Consider the following 24,594-nt stretch of genomic DNA (forward strand, 5'->3'; position numbering starts at 1 on the left):
GAGCCTAAAATATAATGAAATTAAATAATCCAATTAGCAGGCTAAAACTCCAGTGCCCCAAAAGACAAACATCTATTAAAAAGTTGACCAATGAAATGAATGTTGAAGCCAGACAGCAAAGAATGCCTCTCACAGGGATAGTTTGTATGTGTGTGTAACAATATGTTGTATTTCAGAAATTTCTCCATTAATGCTTGTTCTCACTTCAAACCCACAAGTATCAAAAATTTACTGACCAGAGCTACTTAAAGACAGTCAAGAATTTGGCTTGACTTTGTTGAGCTTGCTTACACACTGCATACTCACAGCTAGTCCATTCCAACCCTAATGTCGTTAGCTATGTTAGGAGTATTTACATTAGGATGAGTCTGGGTTTTGCATGTACATGAAGCCAACCTTTCTTTGTGGGTCTCAACAGCATCAATTTTGTTCTGACGACAGCAGGCAATTATGCCAGTTGTTTATCAGCAGGAAATGTCGCCCTTTCCAGCTGACAACATTTGATGGCCTGTAATTTTGTAAGACACCAACAACTGTTCACATTTAGGAATTGAAAGTGAATGTCGTGCTGCCGCTTGAGATGCATCAATTTGGGCTGCTGATTCTCTCACTCTTGAAACAATAATGATAGAAATAAGAGGGGGTTTGGCAAAGATAACATGAACGTGAGGCTGCCAGGCATTCCCAAGGCAAATACCAAACAATTATTGCAGTGTTATATAAACTGGTCCTGGTCGTTAATTACATTTGAAAGCTCAGATCAATACAAAGCACTTTCTTCCTGTATACCAGATGACACTTGAAAAAGCCAAAAGATGAAAAGAAAATTTCAGCTCACAGCTCCGGTGGACATGAGCATCAGCTCTTGCAGATATTGTTTCTGCCCCTCGAGCCTGCTCACCATGGTAACCTTCTTTGCCGAGAGTAAAAGGGAAGGTATCGTCTCTGCACCCCTAACATAGAGTGCAGCTTTGAAGGGAAAAAGTGATTTTAAAAAGAGCAAAAATAGACAGCAACCTTTTCTCCAGAGCTTGTGTCACTGTGCAATGTACACAACTCACTTTTTTCTCTCAGACTTGAGAAAATGTGTTTACAAATCGATAGTCACAAAGCAAAAAGAAAAAAAGAGTTTGCAGCGTGTTTCTGGTTTCTGTGGGAGGAAAATAAGCTCACAGCAAATGGTTTCTTGGGTTACGTTTCCAAACCAATAGATTGCTGGGTCCAAAAAACACCTCTGAATAGTCACAGAATATCCTCAAATGAAAGCTGTGTTACTTCTTTTGAACCTAGTGCAGCCAAATTGTTTTAAAGCTTGTATCGACAATTCTGTATTTCATTTGTTAGCTTTAGGCATAGAGTGTTTACCAAATCATTAGTAAGGCAGCCAGCTACACTAAATCAGAGTTTTTACACTTAATGAGGTTCCTTCTTGTCAACATGTGGTTTATAACAAAAACCTTCTTGTCCCAGGAAACTATAATCCTTAATAACGTAACGTGCCACAATTTTCATAGTGCTCTATGGAAATAAGAGATGTGCTCAGCTTCTGATCTCCATTACACTCATATAAATCTAAAGCAACTTAATAGAAATCAGGTTACTCTGTGGTTATGTTGATGTAATGGAGATGACCAGTATCTATCTGGTCTCTGTCCTGTACAGAGACACTCCTCCAGCAGTCAGATTCTTGTGCCTCTATAGTCAGTGAGGTGGCTGGGTATCAACAAAAGGGCATGGGTTTGTTTGTAAAGACCTGATTCCAAGTGTGGAGCCTAAATAACCCAATCACAGAAACCAAAGCAAAGAGTCAAATTAAACAGTGAGGATGGGAAAGGCAAAGATTAAAATAAATGGATTTATTACTCAGTCATACAGTTTCTTGAACTTAATGTACAGTTTTTCTGGCATTCTTAGGAGCACATTTGTGTCCATCCTGTAGCAATGCTTCTTACCATGCATGTAGGGACTCAGTCATATCAGAGTTCTTTAATGATTCCATACTGTACCTTTTAACTTTGTACAGCTTTCACTTGGGACAGATCTTTAACGGGAACATTTTGTTCTGAGGAATTCTCCCTCTAGTGACAGGTAGCATTGGTTACCAGGGACCTCTCCCTTTTGAACCTTTCTTCACTACATCCCATAGAGTCTCTTTTCTCCACCACAGGGCACTGCCAGTGAGGCTACCTTGGTTATGTTGCTTGCTGCTAGAACAAAAACAATCAGACGTGTCCAGTCAGAACACCCAGAACTAGCAATGGGAGACGTCATGAGCAGGCTGGTAGCATATGCATCTGATCAGGTGAGTGCCTTTAAAAATGACACTGGGAATTACGAGGTTTCCTCTTCTTGCCAAATGCAGTGTCCCCACTAGATGGATTGCTTAGATTGTAAGCTCTTTGAAGCAGGGATCATTTTGTCACTGGTTTTGTGCAGGAACTTATACACTGGGGTGCTGGTCATGACAGCAGCTGTTACATGCTACTGCAGTACACTCAGCCCTCGTTATACAAGTGCTTTACTTACGATTACTTGCTAAAATGAGGGACACATATACAAGACAAGTGAACTTCCCCACTAATATGAGCTTTAACCCCCGACAACCAACCTGCCACCAAGTTTTAACCCTGCCCCCCCACCCTCCAGCCCCAAGGATCCAACCTGGTGTCAGGTACAGTTATCTCCACTGAGGCACATGCATTCACCATGCGCACATCTCCGGTTTAGGTGAGAAGATGGTGGGAGAGTGCCATGGGGGGAACAGGGAGACCTGGAGCCCTGCATCTGGAAGCTGGCTGGGCAGCACCCAGCTGGCAGAGCCACTGCGAAGTCTCTGGCTGGGGGCGGGGAGACCCGCAGCCCCACGTCTGGCTCTGCTCCAGCCGCAGGGTCCTGGCCAGGGGGTGGGGAGACCCTGGAGCCTTCTCCACCCATTCTCTGAGATACGCAGTTGTCTGACAGCCCTGTGGCTGGGGGAAGAGAGGAAGAAGGCTCTTAGCCTTGTTCCCGGCTCCCCTGAGCTGGCAGGAATGTGAAAATGACCAGCCGTGAGCTGATCCGTTTCCCGATCCCTCAAGCTATGGGGAGATGGGAACGAACCTGCCCCTGGTTCCCAGCTACTGCCACTCTGGGAGCCAGGAAACCGACCAGCCCTGGTGATTCCTGGCTTCCCTCCCCTTTCAGGAAAATTCGAGTTATGCAGGAGCAACCCCTGGTTAACTCGAGAGCTTACTATATTAGTCCCCCCACTGCCCACCCCACAGACCTCACCTGAGCCAAGTTTTAAATCCCACCCCCAGCAGCCCCAAACTACCCCCAGGCTTACACTCCCCCCCAGCAGCCTCAAACTTCCCCCAGCCTTAGTCCTCCCCACATCTCTAAATGGCCCCAGCCTTAGACCCTCCCCATCCTCCCACAGCCTCTTCACCAGGACTGCTAAACTGGACAGCTCCCCCAGCCCTCCTTGCTCCCAGCAGGTAACAATCATTAAAACCAATTAACTCAAGGTTTCAGCACCTCGGCATAAGGTAATTGCTATCTCTGCTGACAGAGATAGCTGCCATCTCCAGCAGCTGTCTCTATTGATAGATATCTGCCTGAGGCAGCAGCGTTAAGAAACTGCAAATGGCTTCTTTAACAGCCACATGCAGCTCAGAACTGCTCAGCTGGTGACCTTTAACAAATCTAATGGGACCCATGTTTGGGTCCCAACCCATAGGTTGGGAATCCCTGCTCTACATACATACACTACCTTCTATTTCTGGTGCCAAACTATTCAAATACATCAGGACAGTACCAAAACTCAACTGGCTTATGTCAAGTTACAGGCAGTTGGAATGAATTGGAGACTTTTACATGTTTTGTAATAGAAATTTAGTGTCGCTCTTATGAGTTTTCGCTTACGAGCAGGGATTTGGGAATCAACTGTGCTTATATAGCGAAGGATAAATGTACACACAATAAATAATATCAACAAGTGAAATATTTGTGTTATGTGTTACTGATTAACAGCTCCATTTTGCCTCCTGCTCTCAAACTGAGTATTTTTTTCACTTTGCAAGGAATCCCATGGAAGCAAATGGATAAACTGTTTGTGGAGTAAAGAGCTAATCACCATAAGTAACTCTGGGCCAATCAACTAACTAAACTAGTTTGAATGTTGACATACATAGAGATGCACTGCATGAATTATAAACAAGCTAGGCTTAATACCTGAAAAATTGTTATGGGCTTAAATAATCTGAGTGTATCAATCCAAGTTTGCCCAGCATAATCATTGTTTTCTATCTTCCAGCAGTATTTAGCCGATTTACTTAAACTATGAATTCTCAGCATGGCCAGGATCATGAAAAGCTGTTATCATCCATGCATGAAAGCAAACTTTGGTCTTCCGGTTCAGCTGTGCTTGCATTTAAAACTGCTGATCCTAACAAAGAGGGCAAAACAATATCACTTTTACCAATGAATATGACATTTTATTATTTAAATGTCAGTGAGATAGGAAGAATGCTCCCACTAGTTGATATTTAATTTGAACTAATCCACTGGTTACACTCTATTAAAATGGCCAGACTTCTGGTTTCACTGGACTTGCCATCACTGTATAATAAGACACAAAGTAACTTTAAGAGGGTACCTGCCTTTTGTTGGGGGGTGGGGAAGGGGAGTATTATGGTGCAGAGGCCATATGTGAGAACAGCCAGGATGTGAAAAATAGGGGAAGGATCCTGATGGTTTTTAAAAGCCATGATACAGTTGGTCCTTTCTTTTTACTTTGGGCTTTCGAGTGTGTGCTGCGCAGATTGCTAGACACAAAGCCCTAAGTCTACCGTAAGCAGAAGCCCATTGTTTGTCTTTCTTTTTTTTTTCTTGTAACCGGCTGATCTGAAATGGAGACTGACAGCCCTCCCTGCTTGCTGAAGGTCAGGGAATTTTCTGTCTGCAGAAGGATTTGCCTGAAGACATTGCTGACCTTTCAAAGCAGATCGTAGGGGTGCCTTCCGCACTGAGAATAGGCCTGTGCGACCCATGGCTCAGTAATCCAAAAGGAGTGAAAAACTAAAACAGCCTCCTGGGAGGGAGACGATGCATGTATAGACTAGCACTGTGCCAGATGGGGGTGGAAGGAGGCAAAACACATGCCAACCGCATTCCTTCACAAGACTCTTTACATCTTACCACACCCCTTATCCCTTAAGAAAATTCCATTGCAGAAATAGGATCACTGCAGGAAATGGGTGTTTGCCATTTACACAAGTAAATGCAAGATGTAGACCATAGAATACATACTGGGAAATGGATATTGTTATATGCAGCAGAACATGTAATTGTGTAATGACTATATAGCCGGGGTAAATTAAGCCCTTGCATAAAGAGCACAACTGACTGGAGATTTTAGCAGGGACTAGCCCAATTCCATTACATCCTTGTTCTCATAAAACATTGTTCATGCTTTGTTAGAATTAAAAACAGCTTTCTGTGGAAAGTTCAAGTTTTAAAACTCACCCATTTATCTGCAGGCCCATTCGTCAGTGGAAAAGGCAGCATTAATTGGTGGAGTGAAGATTAAAAATATACCTTCAGATGATAAATTTGCTGTTCGTGGCTCAGCTCTACAGGACGCTTTGCAGGAAGACAGAGCTGCTGGTCTTATCCCATTCTTTGTAAGTATTGGGTGTAACACTACTGTAAGTAATGTAAGAACATATAGGGTGTGTCTACACTTGCATTCCTCTTTTGAAAGAGGCATGCAAATGAGGTAAATGGAAAACGCAAAATAGGCATAAATTTGCGTATTCATCACCTCATTTGCATGTTCTAATTTCAAAAGAGCTTCTTCCGAAAGAAGAAAGCCAGTGTAGATGCTGCTTTTACGAAAGTAAACCCCATCTTCGAAAGAATCCTTCTTCCCATTTATACCTTATTTGCATTTTTGATTTACCTCATTTGTATACCTCTTTCAAAAGAGGAATGCAAGTGTAGACACACCCAGGCCATGTCTACACTAGCAAGTACATTCGAAATTAGGATCGTAAGACCAAGATCTTTTGAAAGAACCCGCGGAGCGTCCACACACACCCCGTGCCCTTTCGAAAGTAACTCGAAAGAACTCCCACCCTCCTTTCCCGGGATGGGAAGAGCGCCCTCCTTCGAAAGATAATTTCGAAAGAGAGCAAGTGCAGATGCTCTGCGGCCCTCTCATTTGAAAGCAGGAGTCCTCCATGGCGGCGATCAGCTGGCAGGTGGCAGTGCTGCTCACAGCACAGACAGAGCTCTATGGTTCTAGCATCCGGCTGCACTTAAGAGGACACAGGCTCCCAGAAACCCTCAGGCAGGAAGCTGAGAGCGTGCAGCCAGCAGTGAGGCCACACTGCTCTCCAGCTCGCCAGCCACTGTGACGGCCAGCCAGTCCCCCACACCACCCAGACACATGGCCGGCCAGCCAGCCGGACCCCCGCCCACCCCAGGGGCCCTCCAAAGACAGTGGGAAGTCGTTCCATGAGATGGGCCAGGCCCTGAAGCATCAAGGCCCCCCTGGACAGAGGCCAAAATCCAGGACCTTCTCTCCCTCTGGGAGGATGAGGAGGTCCTCCAACAAATGGGGGTCCGTCGCCACAATGCAGTCGCCTTCCAGCAGCTGGCAAAGGGGCTGCTCAGCTGTGGCCACCCCACCTGCACACTGGACCAGGTCTGGTCAAAGGTCAAAGAACTGTGGCAGGTGTATTGCAGGGCCCGGGACGCATCCGGGCGGTCGGGGGCAGCCCCCACAAGCTGCCCCTACTACAAAGAGCTCCACCGCCTCCTGGGGCCGAAGGAGGCCGGACCCCCCACCATCTTTCTCAACACATCCGTCGGTGACACTGAGCCAGAGATGGCGACTGAGGGCGAGGAGCACCCGGGGTTGTCAGCCAGCACCAGGAGACCACAGACAGCACGGCCACTCGACCCCACCAGCGATGATGAGGGCTCAAGTGAGGGGGCCCTCGTCATTGACTTCCCATCAGGCCATCCAGCTGGGCCCTGTCTGACCACGTCTCGCCTTCCTTCCCAGAGGGACCCCTAGGTAGGTAGCATGCACACCAGCCTCCCTAGTGCCCAGGGAGGGAGTGTCAGGTCCCACCCGGGGTGGCCACAAGCATCACAGGGCCACCAGTCCAGTGCATGTGGACCCTGGAGAGCTATGTTCCCCAGGCTCTCAGGGGGATGATGCGCAGCACTCAGCACCACATAGATGGGACAGCATCAGGGGCTGCCCAGACTTGGAGGGAGCAGGGAACAGTGAGGGGGGGCGTGTTCCTGGTACCCCTGTGGGGCACCCAGGGACATGTACCCTGGGGGGGGCCAGGACACAGGGACCTCCCACCTCCCATGCCGACCCCAGGCCCATCCTCAGCAGCGCCCCTATCTCCCTGTGCCACCTGCCCCAGCACAGCCACGACGGACCACCCAGACCTTGGGGGGAAGAGGTGGATGTGGGCGATAGGGATCCCATCCCTCAACTCCCATAAATGAATAGGGCCTTCCACCCTTACCTTTGGCCCTCCCAGGGCCTGGAGGGTGACCACCTGGGTCTGCAATGTCCGTGTATATAGTTCTCCCCAGGCCCTCCTTTCTGTGATACCCCCTGTATATATTCCCCCCCAGCCCCCCTTTCTGTGATACCCCTCCCTGTACATAGGCAGCAAAGCAGTAGTATCAGTTAAGTAAAGTGTTTATTTCGTGGTTCTATCTGGGTCCCCTGTGCATGTGTGGGGGTCGGTGTGTGTATATGGGGGTGGGGTGTGTGTACATGGGGGTGGGGTGGTTACTGCGGTCCCAGCTTAAAGGCCTGGTGCAGGGCCTCCCGTACCCACACCCCGTCCCGCTGGGCCTGGCGGCATGGGGCAGCAGGGGGCTGCTCATACCTGTGCCCTGCTTCAACGGCCCACCCGTGCACAAATGGCTTGTGCTTTGCCTCCATGAGGTTGTGCTGGGCACAGCAGACCCCAACCACTTCCAGAACACTAGGGAGACCAACCTTCAGCCTCGTGAGGAGGCATCTGAAGCACTCTTTCAAGTGGCCAAATGCCCACTCCACCATGTTGCGGGCCCAGTTCAGCTGCTCATTAAAAATGTCCTGACTGGGCTGTGTGTGTCCCGTGTATGGCCTCATGAGCCAGGCCTGCAGGGGGTAGGCCACGTCCACCATGATGCAGGGTGGCATTGTGGTGTCCCCAGTGGGGAGCTCCCTCCGGGGGATGAAGGTCCCCTTGGCCACGCGGCGGCCCAGCCCCAAGTTCTAGAACACCCTGGCGTCATGGGCATGGCCAGACCAGCCCACACAGATGTCCTGGAACCGGCCATTGGCATTGATGAGTGCCTGCAGGACCATGGAGTGGTAGCCCTTATGGTTTATGAAAGCCCCGCTGCTGTGCTCTGGGGCCTGGATGGCGATGTGAGTGCTGTCCAGGGCCCTGAAGCAGTTTGGGAAGTCCAACTCCGCAAAGCCCCGGATGGCATCGTCCAGGTCCCTGACATGCACCAGCTGCCTCAGGAGGACCCTGTTGATGGCCCGGACAACCTGCAGGGAGAGGGACGAGGATGCACTCATGAGCATGGGGTGGGGTGTAGTGTGCCTGACCATCCCTGTCCCCTGCAGGGCAGGCCTCCCTGGGGACCCTGTCCCCGTCCCTGGTGGGAGCTGCCCTGTCGTCCTCGATGGTGCCCCATGCTGGAGTGCCCCCATCCCCTGGCCCCCACATGCACATGGCTTACCTCTTTGAGGACAGCCCCAATGGTGGCCCTGCCCACCCTGAACTGATGGCTGACAGATCGGTGACTGTCCGGAGCGGCCAGTTTCCAGAGGGTGATGGCCACCCTTTTCTGGAGCAGGAACACTGGCCTCATGCGGGTGTCCTGGTGCTGGAAGGCAGGGGCGAGCCAGTGGCACAGCTGTAGGAATGTCCTCTTGGTCATCCGAAAGTTCTGTAGCCACCGGTCATCGCCCCAGTCCTCCAGCACGAGCCGGTCCCACCAGTTGCTGCTTGCGGGGAAGCTCCACAGGCAGCGGATGCCCAGGGGGACTGGTTGGGGATGTCGTACCCTCTAGATGACTTCCAGGAGGGTGACTAGTAGGCTGGCTGCCCGTAGCCACTGCTGCACGGTGGCCAGGACCACAGCCAGTGTACTAGGGATGGGGGGCTGCTCGGATTCCATGGGGGCCCGGGGTGCCTCCTCTGATCTCCTCGGTGTGAGAGCCTGGGGACTTCCAAATGGCAATTGTCAAAAATGTGCTTTCTGACTGATGTCAGAAAATATGTAAAATCAATAACTGAAATGATGCAATGTCAAACTGAAATAGCAACAACCAACCAAAACCCCTCCGAAGACCTTCAGACTCCGGGCTACTTTCGCAAATAAGCCTCATGGCAAGCCCTGGATGTCAGCAAGGTGAGGCTATATCTGACGGGTGCGTGTGCATGAGAGGGAGAGATGGTATCATCTTGTAACAAGATGACAAATGTCAGTAATAAGCTTCAAGTCACTACTATTGATCTTAATATTATTTTCCTTTCCTATCAGAATTCACGCACAATGAAAAGTGTTCATATGAAAGAAGTTTCAGACTGCACACTGTTGTCCTTCTAAAGTGTAGTCACTTGGAGTGACTAGTGAAAAATATTACCTTCTTATTCATCTTACTGAGGACTCTGTTCCTTGTCTGAATTCAGAATACCATGTGTTCATTTTATACTACATGAGGTTTTAAGAATATTTTTCTTCAGCTAGCCCTGAAACTTTAATACCACTAAGACTGAGAATGTAGTCTGTTATCATACATCAACAAAATTGTCTGCTGATTTCCAAACATTCACACTTATGCACACCTGCCGAAGACAATGAAACTTCCCAGGCTTATACGAGAGTGTAACATGGTCAGTAGAATATTTGAGTGGTGATGAAAGTGAAGGGTAAAACCCAGCTTGGCTCTTACAGTCCATACTGGGCCTACAGAGCTAGCATTTAGAAAAGGCCCTGCCTTGTCTGTTAATTTAAGGTAAATTTTTCCAAAGCACATGTGTGATTTAGCTTCCAACTCCCATTATCAAAAGTGATTTAGCAACCAAGGCCTCGGTGAAAGTCAGTCTGAAGTCACTTTTGAAAACTGAACTTAGCAACTTAAATCCCTGGACACATTTGGAAACCTTATTCTTTGCTTTCTTTTTTTTTTTTTGATTGCCTAGGGCCATGAGTTTATGGCATGTTAAAAGACCACAGCATGAGTATGTGACAGCTGTTTCATAAAGGTAGGGGATGCTATCTTCCTGCTTTGGAGAAAAGGAATTGAGTAATCTTGGGATGACCAAGTGAACTCTGCCAATTGCCTTCCAGTGGAAATAAGACTATTGTCTGAAAGAAAGGAGGTAGTATTAAGGCTGCTTGCATGAACGTATTTGTGCCATGCAGCCTGCTGCAGAAGCAATGTGTCTGTAACAGAGTGCTCAGCTCCCTCCCCTGGGGCAAATACAGAACAGAAAATTGTATGAGCATTTTCAACATGCCATGTGAAAGTTTGGGGTTTTTTTTGTTTTTTTTTTTTGCTTTAGTTTAACCATTAGGTTGTTCTAATATTTTTAACAGCCTGCCTCATTGTTATGTTTCTGCATCTCATACACACAATGTAATTCTGCATCCTCCCTCCATGTGCTGCTATAAAGTTAATTCAATTGCTTTGTTGATCAAACCCTGTCTATACACACACACACAATGGAACTCTCATAAATATTCACCATCTATTAATTTTGCAGCTGTGGAAAAGGGAAATCAAATAATCTGCTTACAGATTTAGTGACACTGTTACAAAGGATATCTTTAGTTTAACTGTATGTTGTCTCCACTGTTTGCTTTGCTAGGCAAACCTTGTAATGAAACATAGGTTTAGCCTGAGTTAGTACAGCCAGTGTCAGGCCTTCCCTTTATCTGTGTACGTGAAACATCTCAGGAAGAATTAGATGAGATCTCATTGTCCTTATTGCTGGCCTCCTAACTGAAAATGTGTGTTTGTTCTCTCTCATACTGAACATTAGTCCAGGCACCTCATTCATGATCCTTTTTCTGTTCTTCAAGTTCGTAGAATCATAGAACGCTAGACCTGGAAGGGACCTCAAAGGGCCATCAAGTCTAGTTCCCTGCCCCCACAGCAGTACCAAGCACCGTCTAAACCATTCCTGATAGATTCTGTCTAACCTGCTCTTAAATATCTCCAGAGACAGAGATTCCACAACCTCCTTCAGAAATTTATTTCAGTGTTTAACAGCCCTGACAGTTTGGAAGTTTTACCTAATGTCCAACCTAAACTTCCTTTGCTGCAGTTTAAGCCTATTGCTCCTTGTCCTATCCTCAGAGGCCGAGGAGAACAATTTTTCTCCCTCTTCCTTGTAACCTTCTTTGAGGTACTTGAAAATCACTCATGTCCCCTCTCAGTCTTCTCTTTTCTAAACTAAACAAGACTAGTTCTTTCAGTCTTCCCTCATAGCTCATGTTCTCTAGACCTTTGATCATTCTTGTCTCTCTTCTCCAATATCTCCACATCTTTCTTGAACTGTGGTGCACAGAACTGGACACAATACTCCAACTGAGACCTAATCAGCACTGAGTAAAGTTATTTTGTTCTTAAGTAGTTTGTTTCTGCACTGTTTACTAAGGACCACACCTTCTTATTACTCACTACTTTTTCCTTGAGCCTGCTGTCCGGAGAGAGATGCAGTGTCAGAACAGAGAGTTTAGTAGACGAATCCCCGACTAAAAAGAGTTTGTGACAGCATATACAACCTTCTTTGTCTCCACTGACAAGCTTAGAATGCACAGCTATACAAGTACATTATGCCACCAGGACAGAGCTATGCTGGCAGCAGATTGTCCCCTGATGACATATTGCTGTACGCACACGTGTTTATGCTGGCAAACCTCTTATTGCTCAGGACGTGGGTGGGGGGTGGTTTTCATCCTCCCAAATGACAAAGTTTTGTATGAGAGCTAGTGTAGATGTTAATCTGGGTTGCCTCCAACTTCATGCAGTCTTTTGAGCAAAAATGATTTAATAGGGCTCCTGAAAGAAAAAAGAAAAACCCTTGTGTTGTATGGGCCTCATTTTCCTTTCAAATGTGTACGTATAAATGTACCAATGTAAGTAGGGGGAAATTCAGGCTTCTGTGTTTACTGAGCTTGATAAGAAAGATCTAATTACAATAACTTGGTATTGTACCTGTACAATAGCTTTTTCAAATAAATAAGGTTTGTTTATTAGACATACTTGGCATTTAAAAAAAGTCTTTGAACTTCTGTCTCTCACTGGAGTTTTTTAGCACTAGCAATGTATTATTGGTGCACTTAGCCCAAATTATAGTAAAAGTTGGGAGCAAGTCCAGGGCTGTAGTTTTTATTTGCCTTTCCAAAGTTAAAAGCTCTGTATAGTTCTGTTACAAGTTCAGGTTGGAATTCTGTGGTCCACAGAAGTTGCTAGAGGCTGGGGACTCAGCCAGTCTGGCAGACAGCCCCACTGGCCAGGAGCAGAGCCAACAATGGCCATGGGCAGGGAGTCCTGGTGGCCTGGGGAGGGGCCGACCGTGAGGGGTGCAGAGCCACCACTGGGAGCATGGAGATGCCACCAGCTCCAGGCAGGGAGCCCCAGTGGCCATGGGTGTGGAGCCACTGCCAGCAGCAGGCAGGGAGCCCTAGAAGCTAGAGGTGCAGAGCTGACGCTGGCCTCAGGCAGGGAGCTGCTGCTAGCCCCTGGCAGAGAGCCCTGGCAGCCAGGGGCACAGAGTCCCTGCTGGGAGCATGGAGCTACTGGCAACCCTGGGTGCCCATGGGCAGGGACGTGGAGATGCTGGGGCAAGGAGTCCCACTAGCTGGAGTGGCCCAGAATGGCCTGACCTCCACTGGTCCAGCAAACTCCCTCATACAGGAAGGCTCAGGTTCCAAGGATTCCAGACCAGGGAGGTCCAGCCTGTATTTACCAAAATCAAAGCACAGTTATAATTCAATATATTAACAGAGTTGATAGGCTCTTGACAAACAGTGGGTCCAATCCCATGGGATGCTGAGCAGTTCCTGAGAGGAACTAAAGTTGGCAGGAGTTGAAGGCACTCAGCACCTTGGAGCAAGCTCCAAACTTGGCTAGTATGCTAGCATGTCCAGCTTCTGCAGTTGGGCCCCAATTCTGCAAGGCACTTATGCGTGTGCTGAGATCCCATTGACTTGCTTAGGCCTTAAATACATAAGTGCATTAAGTGCTCTGCGTTAGACTCGCAAACTGAGATGAACATGTCTGAGTGCTGATCTGAGTGTCCAATTGTGCAACACGATGCATCGACTTAGGCTCTAACAAGTTGGAAAATAGGATCCATTGCATACCAAGCTATTTTTGCATAGATGCGTATAAGAGATCTGGATGTATACTGACTTTCACAAGCCAGTACAGATACATGGCAACAGCTGGCATGTATGTTACAAAATACTTCAAAGAGCTAATGCAGTGTCCCACTGCTGTAATACAATCACCTTTCCATTGACTAAAGGCCCAGCATTGGTTCTCTGTGGCTCTAGCAGAAACAGCTCTTCTGAGTGATGATTGATATGACATACAGAGGCACATGCTTGGCACCCAGGTCACTTTGGGTGCTGATTGTATCAGAACTGGGCTGCTGAAGGTGACAGCTTTCACCTGAGTTAAAAAACTGAGCTCCTGACCAAAAATGACCATCAAAACCAGTAGATTTCACAAGTGAAATGTCTAGCCAAACAATCTTTGCTTTCTGTCTAGAAGGTGGTATTGCACCGTGCTACTTTCCACCCCAGACGTGGCTGCATTGTGAAGACAAGCACTGTTATCCTAATTAACTACTTCATTAATACATATCCCAATCTGATGGGCATGGGGTAGAGAGAAGGGAGAGATGGATACAGAAATTAATCACTCTCTAGTTTGGTAACTGAACAGCAGTGATTTTGAATTGAGTGGGGGAAGGGATGGGGGCGTTGTTTTGGTTTTTCAATGGGTCTTGTATGTGCAAGAAAATGACAAGAAGTTTAACATTCAAAACTCTGTGTCAGGTCCAAAAATCACCCTGTGGGTTCACCTTATTCCTCTGCAATTTTAGAAACTGGCTAAACCAGGTTGAATTTAGCTCAGTGAACATTGCTCATGTTTTATCATGAATAACTATGACACCTATACAGAGATTACTGGTAATCTGTTTAAAAATATGTCACGTGCTTTAATATGTTTCAATTACTGTAATATATTTTCTTGGTTAGTCTTATTATGTCCATTGCATTGACAAATAATCTCACCTCTTCAATGCCTCCATAGGTTTTGTGTGATAAACGCTATTCCTTTACTGAATCTTATGAAATTTACATTACGTGTATAGGAGTTAGGGGATACTAGTGGTGGGCAGAGAAATCCTGCTTGTGTGTCACTGGAATACTAGTCTTCTGACACTTGTGGAAGCAATGCTTCCTGAGGTTTATCCTCCAAACTTACGGGTTATTGTAAATATCTGTGCACGCTCAGGTGGTGTACTCAGGGGAAGTGATGCCCAGGGTGAGTGACGCAGACATTTGGCTGCTTTGCGTCCAGATCAAGGGCTGTGTTATATTTACACAATACGATCTGAAAAAGAGAATGCCGTGGGCTCTTCGGAGCTGTCAGTTCCATTTCTGAGACACAGCCTGTCCTCTACCCCCCTGCACAAATGGGATTATGCTACTGTAATATGGGTTACAAATTGGGTTAGATTCATTGTTTAGTCCTAATGCAGGGTAATGAGCACCCTGGAGAGAGCAGATGCTGCTACTTTAAGTGGTTTCTGGGAATTAATGCAGGTGGCGTTGGGATTCATGCACCTTCAGGAAAGACATTAAAATTATTTAAACAGCTGAGCCATTCTTTCTAGAACAAGCCCTTATTCAAACAACGGAGCATATGTATTGAATGTATAAAATCTCTGATTATAATGGCACATTCCTTAAAGTGATTAGAGAGAGAGTGTTTGTAGCTTAGTGTAATCATATTATGATGCTGATATGAGTATGTTGCATCTTTCAGCAGGCTGAATTGAGCTGCGCAATAATTTCGCTTACCCTTCTTGTTTCTCCCTAACCTGTAACACTTCTATTGTGCCCTGTTGGTAAAGGTCAGTCACCTAATTATAATACATATGTAAAAAGAAACAGACTTATGACAGTGCGCTGCAGTAATTTTAGCTCTTCTTGGCATGGGTCCCTTAACCATGCAACCTTAACATTGAAATCATTTTTCTTCATAGCCAACTTTTGTGCATGCAGAGACACAGCGCATTTTCATAAGGAGCTTTCTCTTTTTAAGGTCTGATTTACACCTGCACAATCTGCATCCCTATTTTTGTACCTACATCAACTGAAGATGCAGGTCTCATACCTGCCCCTCTTTTTGACTACCGGAGCAAATCATAAACCTAGCAATTCAATCACTTTAGGTCTCAGTTCTCTAGCTACAATGTAGGAGTAATAATATTTCCTTTGTTCACCATTTATATTTAGACTGTATACTCTCCAATACATGGACTGTCTCTCACCAGATCTGTGTATACAGAACAAAACACAATGGGGCTCTTATTTTTATTGGACCCTCTATATGTGTATTCAGATAATAATAATGGTAGTAGTAGTAGTAATAATAATAATAATAATAATATACAAAATAAAGCATCCCCCTCCCTGTAGCTTACACTCTCCTGTTTGGTTGCTTTCTCCTTTATAATTCCACATTTTCACTTCTCCCAGGGGAAGATTTAACAATTCATATTCACCCATTTATATCTTCTTGCTAATATGAAACATCCTCCTTTATTTACTGCAAATTCTTATTTGGCCCATTGTGCTCAATGTTCTGAGGACAGTTCAGAAGAGAGAGAGAGACATACCCATAAGAGAGAATCAGGGAAGCCGAGTTTAAGGCTACATGTACACTACAGCGATCTGTCAACAGACTTTACTGTCAGAAGATATCTTTCGACAAATCTTCTGTCGACAGACTGTGGCCACACATGAAAGCAAATCACACTATTGATCCCCTCTGTTGACAAAGAGTGTTCACTGCCTGGCCACTCTCTTGACAGAAGAGCCAACCAGAAGCACAGCAGACAGGGCTGCCTGCTGACCCAGAAACCTGGTCTGTCAACAGAGAGTGTTCACACAGCTTTTTTGTCAACAGATTTTGTCAAAAACGGCATTGTGCCTTGTGGGACAGAGGGAGAAGTCTGTTGACAAAAGTGCTGCATTCTGTAGAGTTACTGTCGACAGAATGCATATTTAGTGTGGGCGCTCCACGAGTTTTGTCAACATGAAGTTTTTCCAAATGTCCAGCCTAAACCTCACTTGCTCCAATTTAAGCCCATTACTTCTTGTCCTGTCATCAGAGGTTAAGAAGAATACTTTTTCTCCCTCTTCCTTGTAAACACCCTTTTAGGTACTTGAAAGCTCTTACCTTGTTCCCTCTCAGTTTTTTCTTTTCCAAACTAAACAATTCCAATTCTTTCAGTCTTCTATGTTGGGTCATGTTTTCTAGACCCAAATTCACTACATCTTTCCTGAAATGTGGTGCCCAGAATAACTGAGGCTTAATCAGCAAAGAGTAGAGTGCAAGAATTATTTCTCATGTCTTGCTTACCACTCTCCTGTTAATGTATCCCTGAAAGATGTTGCTTTTCCTTCTATAACTCCGTTTTTCACCCCCTCACATTCACACACTTATAGCTTCTTGCTAGTGTGAAACTTCCTTCATGATTTACATTATTTTTGCAACATTGCAACACTAACTCATATTTAGCTTGTTGTCCACTATGACCCCTAGATGCCTTGTCTGTAGTACTATATTTCCTAGACAGTCATTTCCCATTTAGTATGTGTGAAACTGATGATTCTTTCCTAAGTGGAGTACTTTGCATTTGTCCTTATTGAACTTCATCTTGTTTACCTCAGAACATTTCTCCAATTTGCCCAGGTCATTTTGAATTATAACCCTATCCTCCAAAGCACTTGTACAACCCTTCCCAGTTTGGTATCACCCACAAACTTTATAAACATACTCTCTATGCCACTGTTAAATAATTAATGGAGATATTAAACAGAACAGGTCCCAAAACTGGTTCCTGTGGAACCCCACTTGTTATGCCCCACCTAATCTCTGGGAAAGATTTTCCGACCAATTCTGCAGATACCCTATAATACCCACATTGATCCTGTTTATTGATTAAAAAGGTCATGCTTTACTAAAGAGTAAGTATGCCATGTCTACCACTTCCCTTTTATCCACGAAGTTTGTTATCCTATCAAAGAAAGCTATCAGGTTAGTTTGCCTTGATTTGTTCTTGACAAGTCCACGCCGATTGTTAACTTATCACCTTATCTTCCATATGTTCTCAGATGGATTCCTTAATTATTTGCTCCACTATCTTTCCCGGCACAGAAGTTAAGCTGACTGGTTTATAGTTTCTGGGGTGGTCCTTATTTCCCTTTTTACAGATGGGCATTCTATTTGCCCTTTTCTAATCTTCCATCTTCCACCACTTTTCGAAGATGATAGCTAATGGCTCAGATATGTCCTCAAACAACTCTGAGCATTCCAGCATAAACCACATTTTCATTGACTTCAGTAGAACTATTATAGATTGGGAGCTGCAAACCTACAGTTAGCGATTGGAGATATATGTGAAATCAAAAGCCTCAGTGCAAATTCTGAAACAGTCTTGCATTCAGAATGGCACACTGCAGTTCAGTTGCTGGGGAGGTATTGATTAGCAATTATGTGTGGGTATCCAGATGTCCTAAGTCACCTGAATTCTTTCTATTCCTTGAGATCTTTGTTGCTTGCTTTTTCTCAGTTGGTAATTGTTTTTGCTGGAAAATAGAACTTAAAGGTTTGCCCTTTTTTTCTCCTCAGTTTTGTGCAACACTCGGAACCACATCTTGCTGCTCCTTTGACAAACTGTTAGAACTGGGACCTATCTGTAAGTCATTCTCTGCTTCTTCTCTGTAAATTTAAATATAAGTTACTGTCTCTTGCTGATTCATTTTCCAGGTGTTATGCAGTGTCAGCATCCAAATGCAATAATTCTGACTATAAATCTTTCACATGCAATTGTTTTCTAAAACTTCTTCAAGCAGCAAGATTGTATTTTCAAGCCAGATGGCTAAAGGGTAAGAGCCATGGCCATAGCTACAAAGTTTTGTTGTTTTTAAAAATCTCTCCTTTGTGACAACGTATTTTAGGACCACAAAACGGTTATGTGCTTGACTCTGTGGCTTCTTTCTTTGGTCTCTTCTGAATGGGTCAGAAAATTTCCATCTCAAGCAGAATGAAAAATAGAAATCTGAACTCTGTGCTCTTCCTTGTGCCCCTCTGCCTCTTTGCATCAGTCAGGACACAGGTGAATTAGGTGAGACATAAGAATGGATTTAAGTGACAGGTTGCAACTTTATTAACTTACAACAGTTATCTGTCCTGTCTCCTACATACCAGCTATTTACATGCGTCCAGTGCAGGATTACAGGGTTCCCACCATATAGCCAATAACTAGGAGTGTATTTTCTTCAGTTTACCTCTCAATTTGACCTCTGCTAAATCCTCTCACCTGTTCCTGTGAGTGGGACACAACCTACCAAAAGAAGGACTTCATTACTCGAAGACTTCATGTCTCCCCTTTTCCCCAGGCCGAAGCTCCACCAATGCCACCATGTTGTGATGAGCTGAACAGTCATACAAGTTGCTGTTATTAAATTCTAAGTTCTACTCTATTCAGCCTTAACTACTTCCTCATAATGCTGTGAGGCAGGTGAAAAATGCTACCAGACCTCTGCCAGTTTGTCCCAACGGGAAAAACTCCTTCCTGATCTCCAAAGCAAGGAGATGCTCAAACCTCCAGTATCCTAATAAACCCAGATCCTCTGATTCGGGGGGACGAGTGATGCACTAAAATTGGAGCAAGAGGCTCCAAAACCTTCAGTCCAGGGTTAGCATTGACGATATCAGCTCAGAAGTCATGAGTCAGACTTGAGATTTGCCCCCAAATCATGAGACATTAAAAGAACACAACAGACTCTTTTCCTTTCAAGTCCTCACTTGCTCCAGTCCACCCTGACTGACCTCATCATCTGCAAAACAATCAATGGGAAAAGGCATTTTGGCACTTGCTGTGAGATTTCTATTCCCCTATTGCTCATCCCCTGCCCACTAGTTAACCCTGTCCACAGGATTCTCCCTCAGTTCCATGCTCAGCAGCTCCATACCTCAGTTCAAACCCTCCCCCGCACCAGCCCAGACACAGTTAAATTCTCCAGCCCCATCAATTCATCCCTCCCTTCCATTCCCATTCCCAGGATATGGCTCCACCAACCTAGCCTCACCTCCATTCCTCCTGGGGCTCTTGCTCCCCTGCTCACAGGCTTGAGGGATTGCAGCAGGTCCCCACTGCCCTTCCCCAGGTTAGGGGACAGATCTAGGGGCTCTTCACCCCATTTACTCCTTCTCAGGCTGGGTGCTGTGGCGGGGAGGAAAGGAGAAGATGCACCACCCACCTTGTCCATATCTCAGAGGAGGAGAGGGGAAAGAGGAAGTGGAGTTGTTCTTGGCTGCTGGGCTCTTTCCTATCACCTCCCCTCCTATGAGCATTGGGAGAGCAAAGGGAGGATCCAGTTTCCACACAGCTGGAAGCAGGGGAAGCTTCTCACATCCAGCGGCATCATTTTGGGTTTCAACAATGGGGGTAGTGGGGCTGACAGTCATACCAGGCACAGAACAAGGTGGCTCTGTGCCCCCAAAAGGGGTAGGGCTGAGGGCAGAAGGGGCAGGGCTGAGGGCAGAATGGCAGAAAGGCTCCAACCTCCTGTGAACTGCTCTGCTCCTTGAAGGGCGGGCAAGGGAACATTTTTCCTCTTGATCCCCATTGTTGGGGTGGGGAGGGCTGGGCTACCCCTTCCCTCTGGTGTGTTTATGTGGCTGGTCTGCCCACTTCCATCTGAGGGAGTGTGCGCACAGCCTGCTTTTAAAACGCCTCCATTAGTAATGCAAGGGGGTATAGAGCCATGCTGGTACACATCTGAACAAGCACACATGACCTCAGTATTGGTGCACAAGACAAAACTCACTCCACTCCTGGATGAAAAATCTTTCGAAGACATGGTGCCCCACATACCAATCTTCTGCTTCCTCCCCTTCCCCCTGCTCCACAGCTTCTCTCTGCCCTGAACTCCGCACACTCCACTCAACACTTAAATTTCTTACAGGCACTGTTTTATCACAGCACCCAGACCCCCCACGGGGCGGGGGGCAAGGAACTAGGTTGCAATAATACGCTACCTGTAAGAAATGTGTTACTTTCACCCCACTTTAGGAATAATACAGAGTACTGGAAGGAGGTTCCCATCCTAGTGTTTCTGTAAGGATTTGATAGAATAAAATTCACATCCATGACATTCACTGTGGGGACTCTAGTGTGAGAGAGACTGCTCCCCTCAGAAATATTATAAAGTAAACAGGAGCTAAGATTATGTAGCAGTTGGAAGGAAGGGTAGTAGAGGAGACACACAGCTATAAAAGGGCTGGCTGCTTGAGGCAAGGATTTGTTGTTTCTGTACAGTAACTATTAGCAAAGGTGTTCTGGGAAAAACTCCTTAGAATTCAAAAGCGCGTTTGCTATCCTGCTGAGGAATCAACATTTGTGTGTAACAGTCTGGGCCCTATCTGGTAAAGTGACCCAGCCCACTGTAAAGGAAAGAGTCTCTCAGACAAATGCAAAGTGGAACTTTATAGAAAAATAGATGCCGCACCCTGGGGTACTGTCTTCCCCCCCAAAGTTAGAGAGTTGGAAAAAATAGGAAAGTTTTAAGTAATTAAGAAATGTCTGTGGTGTGACAGCAGGTTTGTTTCTAGACAGCAGGGAAAGATCCCAGCAGGTGGTCATTCTTCAGCTCTTCTGTTTTAACAGTGAAGCATTCTTAGATGATAGAGCAAAGAATAACCTGCCCCAGTGGGAGGGAAAGAACAAAGAAGCACTGACTGGCTTTTCAATCAATGTGACTGGTGTGTGTGTGTGTGGTGGTGGGGGGGTAATGCCTCAGAGTAACAGCAAAGCCAGCGATACATAAATAAAGTGTCCTAAATTTCTCACACTCCTGTGTAGAGGGGAAGCAGGAGCCAATGGCCTAGAGTGGCAAGGTTCTAGGGATGGGCTGCTGCTCTCCCCTTTCAGCCCCAAATGATGCCCTGCTCGCATCTTCTCATGACAGGTTCCAACACCCTCTGAAATCCCTTCACTCACGATAAAAGCTTGAGAATTGGCAATACTGGAACAGTGAAGGGGGTGGGGGAACCGAGGAGCCACCTGGCTCTCATCTTGTTCTGCCAGGCCACCAGGAAGCAGAGATCTCGTAGAGGAGGGGCCTTCCTTGCATTCTACTCCTCTCCCACACCCTATAGCAGTGGTTTCCAAAAGAAATTTAACTGCCTGCCATAGGATCCCACCACCCCCGAGCCAGGCAACCCCTGAGCCAGGCGCCCCACCTCCCAAGCCAGGACCCTCCCCCGCCATTGGCCAGATGAGCCGCCCTGGGCTGAAGCCATGCCACACTGCACGAGCTGCCCCGCGGCTGGAGCCTGCTGGGACCGGAGAAGCTGCCTCTGCCCTTGCAGCCACGTGCTTGTCCCAGCATGTGGTGGGGCCCATGCACAGAGCATATGCGGCGCTCCCTGTTTGCCATACGTGGCGAACAGGGAGCGTATTGGATACTGCAGCCCTACAGATCCAGTTACATTTTCCACCATTGAATAGTGTAGATGCAATTTTTCCTCGCGTCGCTTCCCACCACTAGAGAAACAAAAGAAGTAAGAAACAGAGGGACAAAAGTATTTTTGTTGCCACTTCTCCCACCTACCCACTAGCAACTAAAGCTTTGGCTTTGAACAGTGGTTCGTAAGAAATGCAGGCTCCCTCCATCATAACAGTGACAGCCAGGTGTAGTCTCAGACGGACAGCTGTATTAGTTTGCAGCTTCATAAATAACAAGCACTCCTGTTTTTAGCCTATAAGGTGCTACAGATTTGCTTGGTATTTATACAGGTATAGATTACACGTGGGGCAGCAATATATCTATAACAAACCTTTTGCGGTTATTAAAGAAACACTTGACTGCTCTGATTGTTGCAGTTTTTTATTTCGGTATTTCGGGCAGTTTCAAAGGCTTTGGGGCACAGGGACATTGTGTAACAAATCAGAAGTTGTCCTGATAAAACTAGGATGAAAACTGATGTGTTGTGAATTCACCTGGTGGAAAAACAAAAAACGCATGTTGCCCTTTTTGAACGCCTGTGTTGTAATAATTTGTTTCTATGTATTCAGTACAAACAGGCTTCAGCGCTCCAATATGTTCCTAATTCTGTTTGTCATCATTTGATTAACCGCTAGTAATGAGCATAGTATTCAGGACACGTCCTTAAGAGTCCGTGTCATAAAACAGGAAAGAACAATAACACTTTTGGTGAAACTGCCTTGTTCACAAGACCAATGTTCTGCCTGAATCACAAGCTTTTGTGTGGCTTTTGGCTTCTGGCTTCTTGGCACAGAGATGAACTTCACCCTCCGTGTAAATACTTATCAATCATAAAATGAGGGACACACTTAGAGCTAGGTGAATTCAGTGCAAAACAACAATAACCTCAATTGTTTGCTCAAATGAGAGCTGAGAATTCACTCTGATGGGATAAATATTTTTGAGAGTTTGTTTTACAAAGATTTGTACAAATGAACTTTCAGTTCACAAGAATCCAACCACTTCTGTAATTAATCTTTGCAGCTAGACAGCTAATGTAAAAAAGAAAAAAAAAAAAACACCAGAAATGGTTGGTAGCTGTTGTAACTGATTTTTGTTGGCTTATTTCAAAGTCACTCAGTCAGGGTCATATCATTAGACGTACTGTCAATCATCAGTTGCATAGCGTGAACAGTGAAATCCAGATGCTGAAATAGTTTTGCAAAAACAATTTACTGAATAATTTAAGTGCATAGATTGTAATATGTCAAAGTTTGCTTATTGTTTAACAGCCCAAAATAAATTGTTGTAAATAGTTCACTCTGTTTAGGTTCCTGCTGAAAGAGGCCAGCAAAGTTAAGACATGTTTTATTATTCCATTTACAAAAACTGAGAGCTTCCTTTATATAAATTAATTAATGTGTCACTAGGTGTTTTTCAAGAAATACCCATTTTTTAACATCCTGAACTGATAATAAGTTGAGATTTTTGTACTGCAAGTGTGTATTAAGTATAACGCAGGGTGTTTAAGGGCTCCGTCCTGTTATGAGAACTGTGGAAGTGGGAAGGGTCTGTGTAAATGGATTCTTTAGCTGAACAGAGGTCAGCTGACCGTTTAGATCTTTGTCCTGATTGAATTGATAAAATATGAACGACAAAAATAAAAAAAAAAAAAAGCAAAGTTGTAGGGACTGGGAATCCCCTCTGTCACTTGGGCAAATGCAAATTAAGAAAACAATATAACGAAGAAAGCTGTCTTTGCTTGTTTAATTTCCATCATTATTTTTCCAGGCAATAAGGAGAATATCTGGATGCATGTTGATGCAGCATATGCAGGGAGTGCGTTCATCTGCCCTGAATTCCAACATCTTCTCAATGGAGTGGAGGTTTGTGATACTCCCCAAGTGTACCCAGGGTTCTGTGCAACTCACTGGTTCCTACCCTCAGGGTTAATCTACACTTACCAGGACTTAGGCTTGGTGCACAAGGATATAAAGTCTATCCCAGATATGCAATTCTAGCTACGACATTAGGATAGCTAGAATGAGCGTATCAGGATTGACTTCCTGCCCCTGTGTAGATCAGGGCTGTTCAGGTTCACACCAAGTTCCCTAACTCCACACAATAGCCTGGAGTACCAGGGTCAGTAGCCAAGTTCAGAGAGACCAATTTTGCTGCATCTTCACAGATGTGGCAAAATCAAACTCCGGAGGATCTATCACAGAGTGTTGAACGTGCAGTAAGTGTAGACATACCCTCAGGGTGTTCCTTCAGGTTTCCAACCTCTTATCCACAGGACACTCATGGTACTGTTGGGGCTGCTCTCCACACAGGACGGTACAAACCAGCTTGTAAGATTCAATTTAGGACCATCACTTTGCTTAACATCGTAACAAAAAAGCAGTCCAGTAGCACTTTAAAGACTAACAAAATAATTTATTAGGTGGTGAGCTTTCGTGGGATAGACCCACTTCTTCAAGACCATAGCCATACCAGAACAGACTCCTTCGCTTAACATCATGATAATGGTGGGGAGGTGTATGTATAAATAAACACATACATAAAGTGAAAACAAGAATTAATTTATCATCAAAGAATAGCAATTCAAGTAAGAGTGAGTAAGAATATCTAAATCTTGAATAGAAGCAGAACAGTGATTTTTACCTGTTAGAACAGCAATGAAGATCATATGCTGTATTTGGCACTGGTGTGATTGCTGATGGAATGCTATACACGTGTCCATTTCTGGTGCTCAAAATTTAAAAA

The 24,594-nt window shown here is 45.4% G+C and overlaps 1 protein-coding gene across 1 annotated transcript in view; it reads left to right on the forward strand.

Annotated features, from left to right (window-relative positions):
• Positions 1-24,594, forward strand: part of DDC (dopa decarboxylase) — a 75,321-nt gene that overhangs the window by 16,489 nt on the left and 34,238 nt on the right. Inside the window, exons 4-8 of the mRNA XM_074985478.1 lie at positions 2,168-2,302; positions 5,520-5,667; positions 12,466-12,470; positions 17,966-18,032; positions 23,620-23,714. Coding sequence (XP_074841579.1) covers positions 2,168-2,302; positions 5,520-5,667; positions 12,466-12,470; positions 17,966-18,032; positions 23,620-23,714 — 450 coding nt within the window. The remainder of the gene's footprint in view (positions 1-2,167; positions 2,303-5,519; positions 5,668-12,465; positions 12,471-17,965; positions 18,033-23,619; positions 23,715-24,594) is intronic.

The sequence above is a fragment of the Carettochelys insculpta genome, chromosome 2 (genome assembly GCF_033958435.1).
Source record: "Carettochelys insculpta isolate YL-2023 chromosome 2, ASM3395843v1, whole genome shotgun sequence".
Classification (NCBI taxonomy): Eukaryota; Metazoa; Chordata; order Testudines; family Carettochelyidae; genus Carettochelys; species Carettochelys insculpta.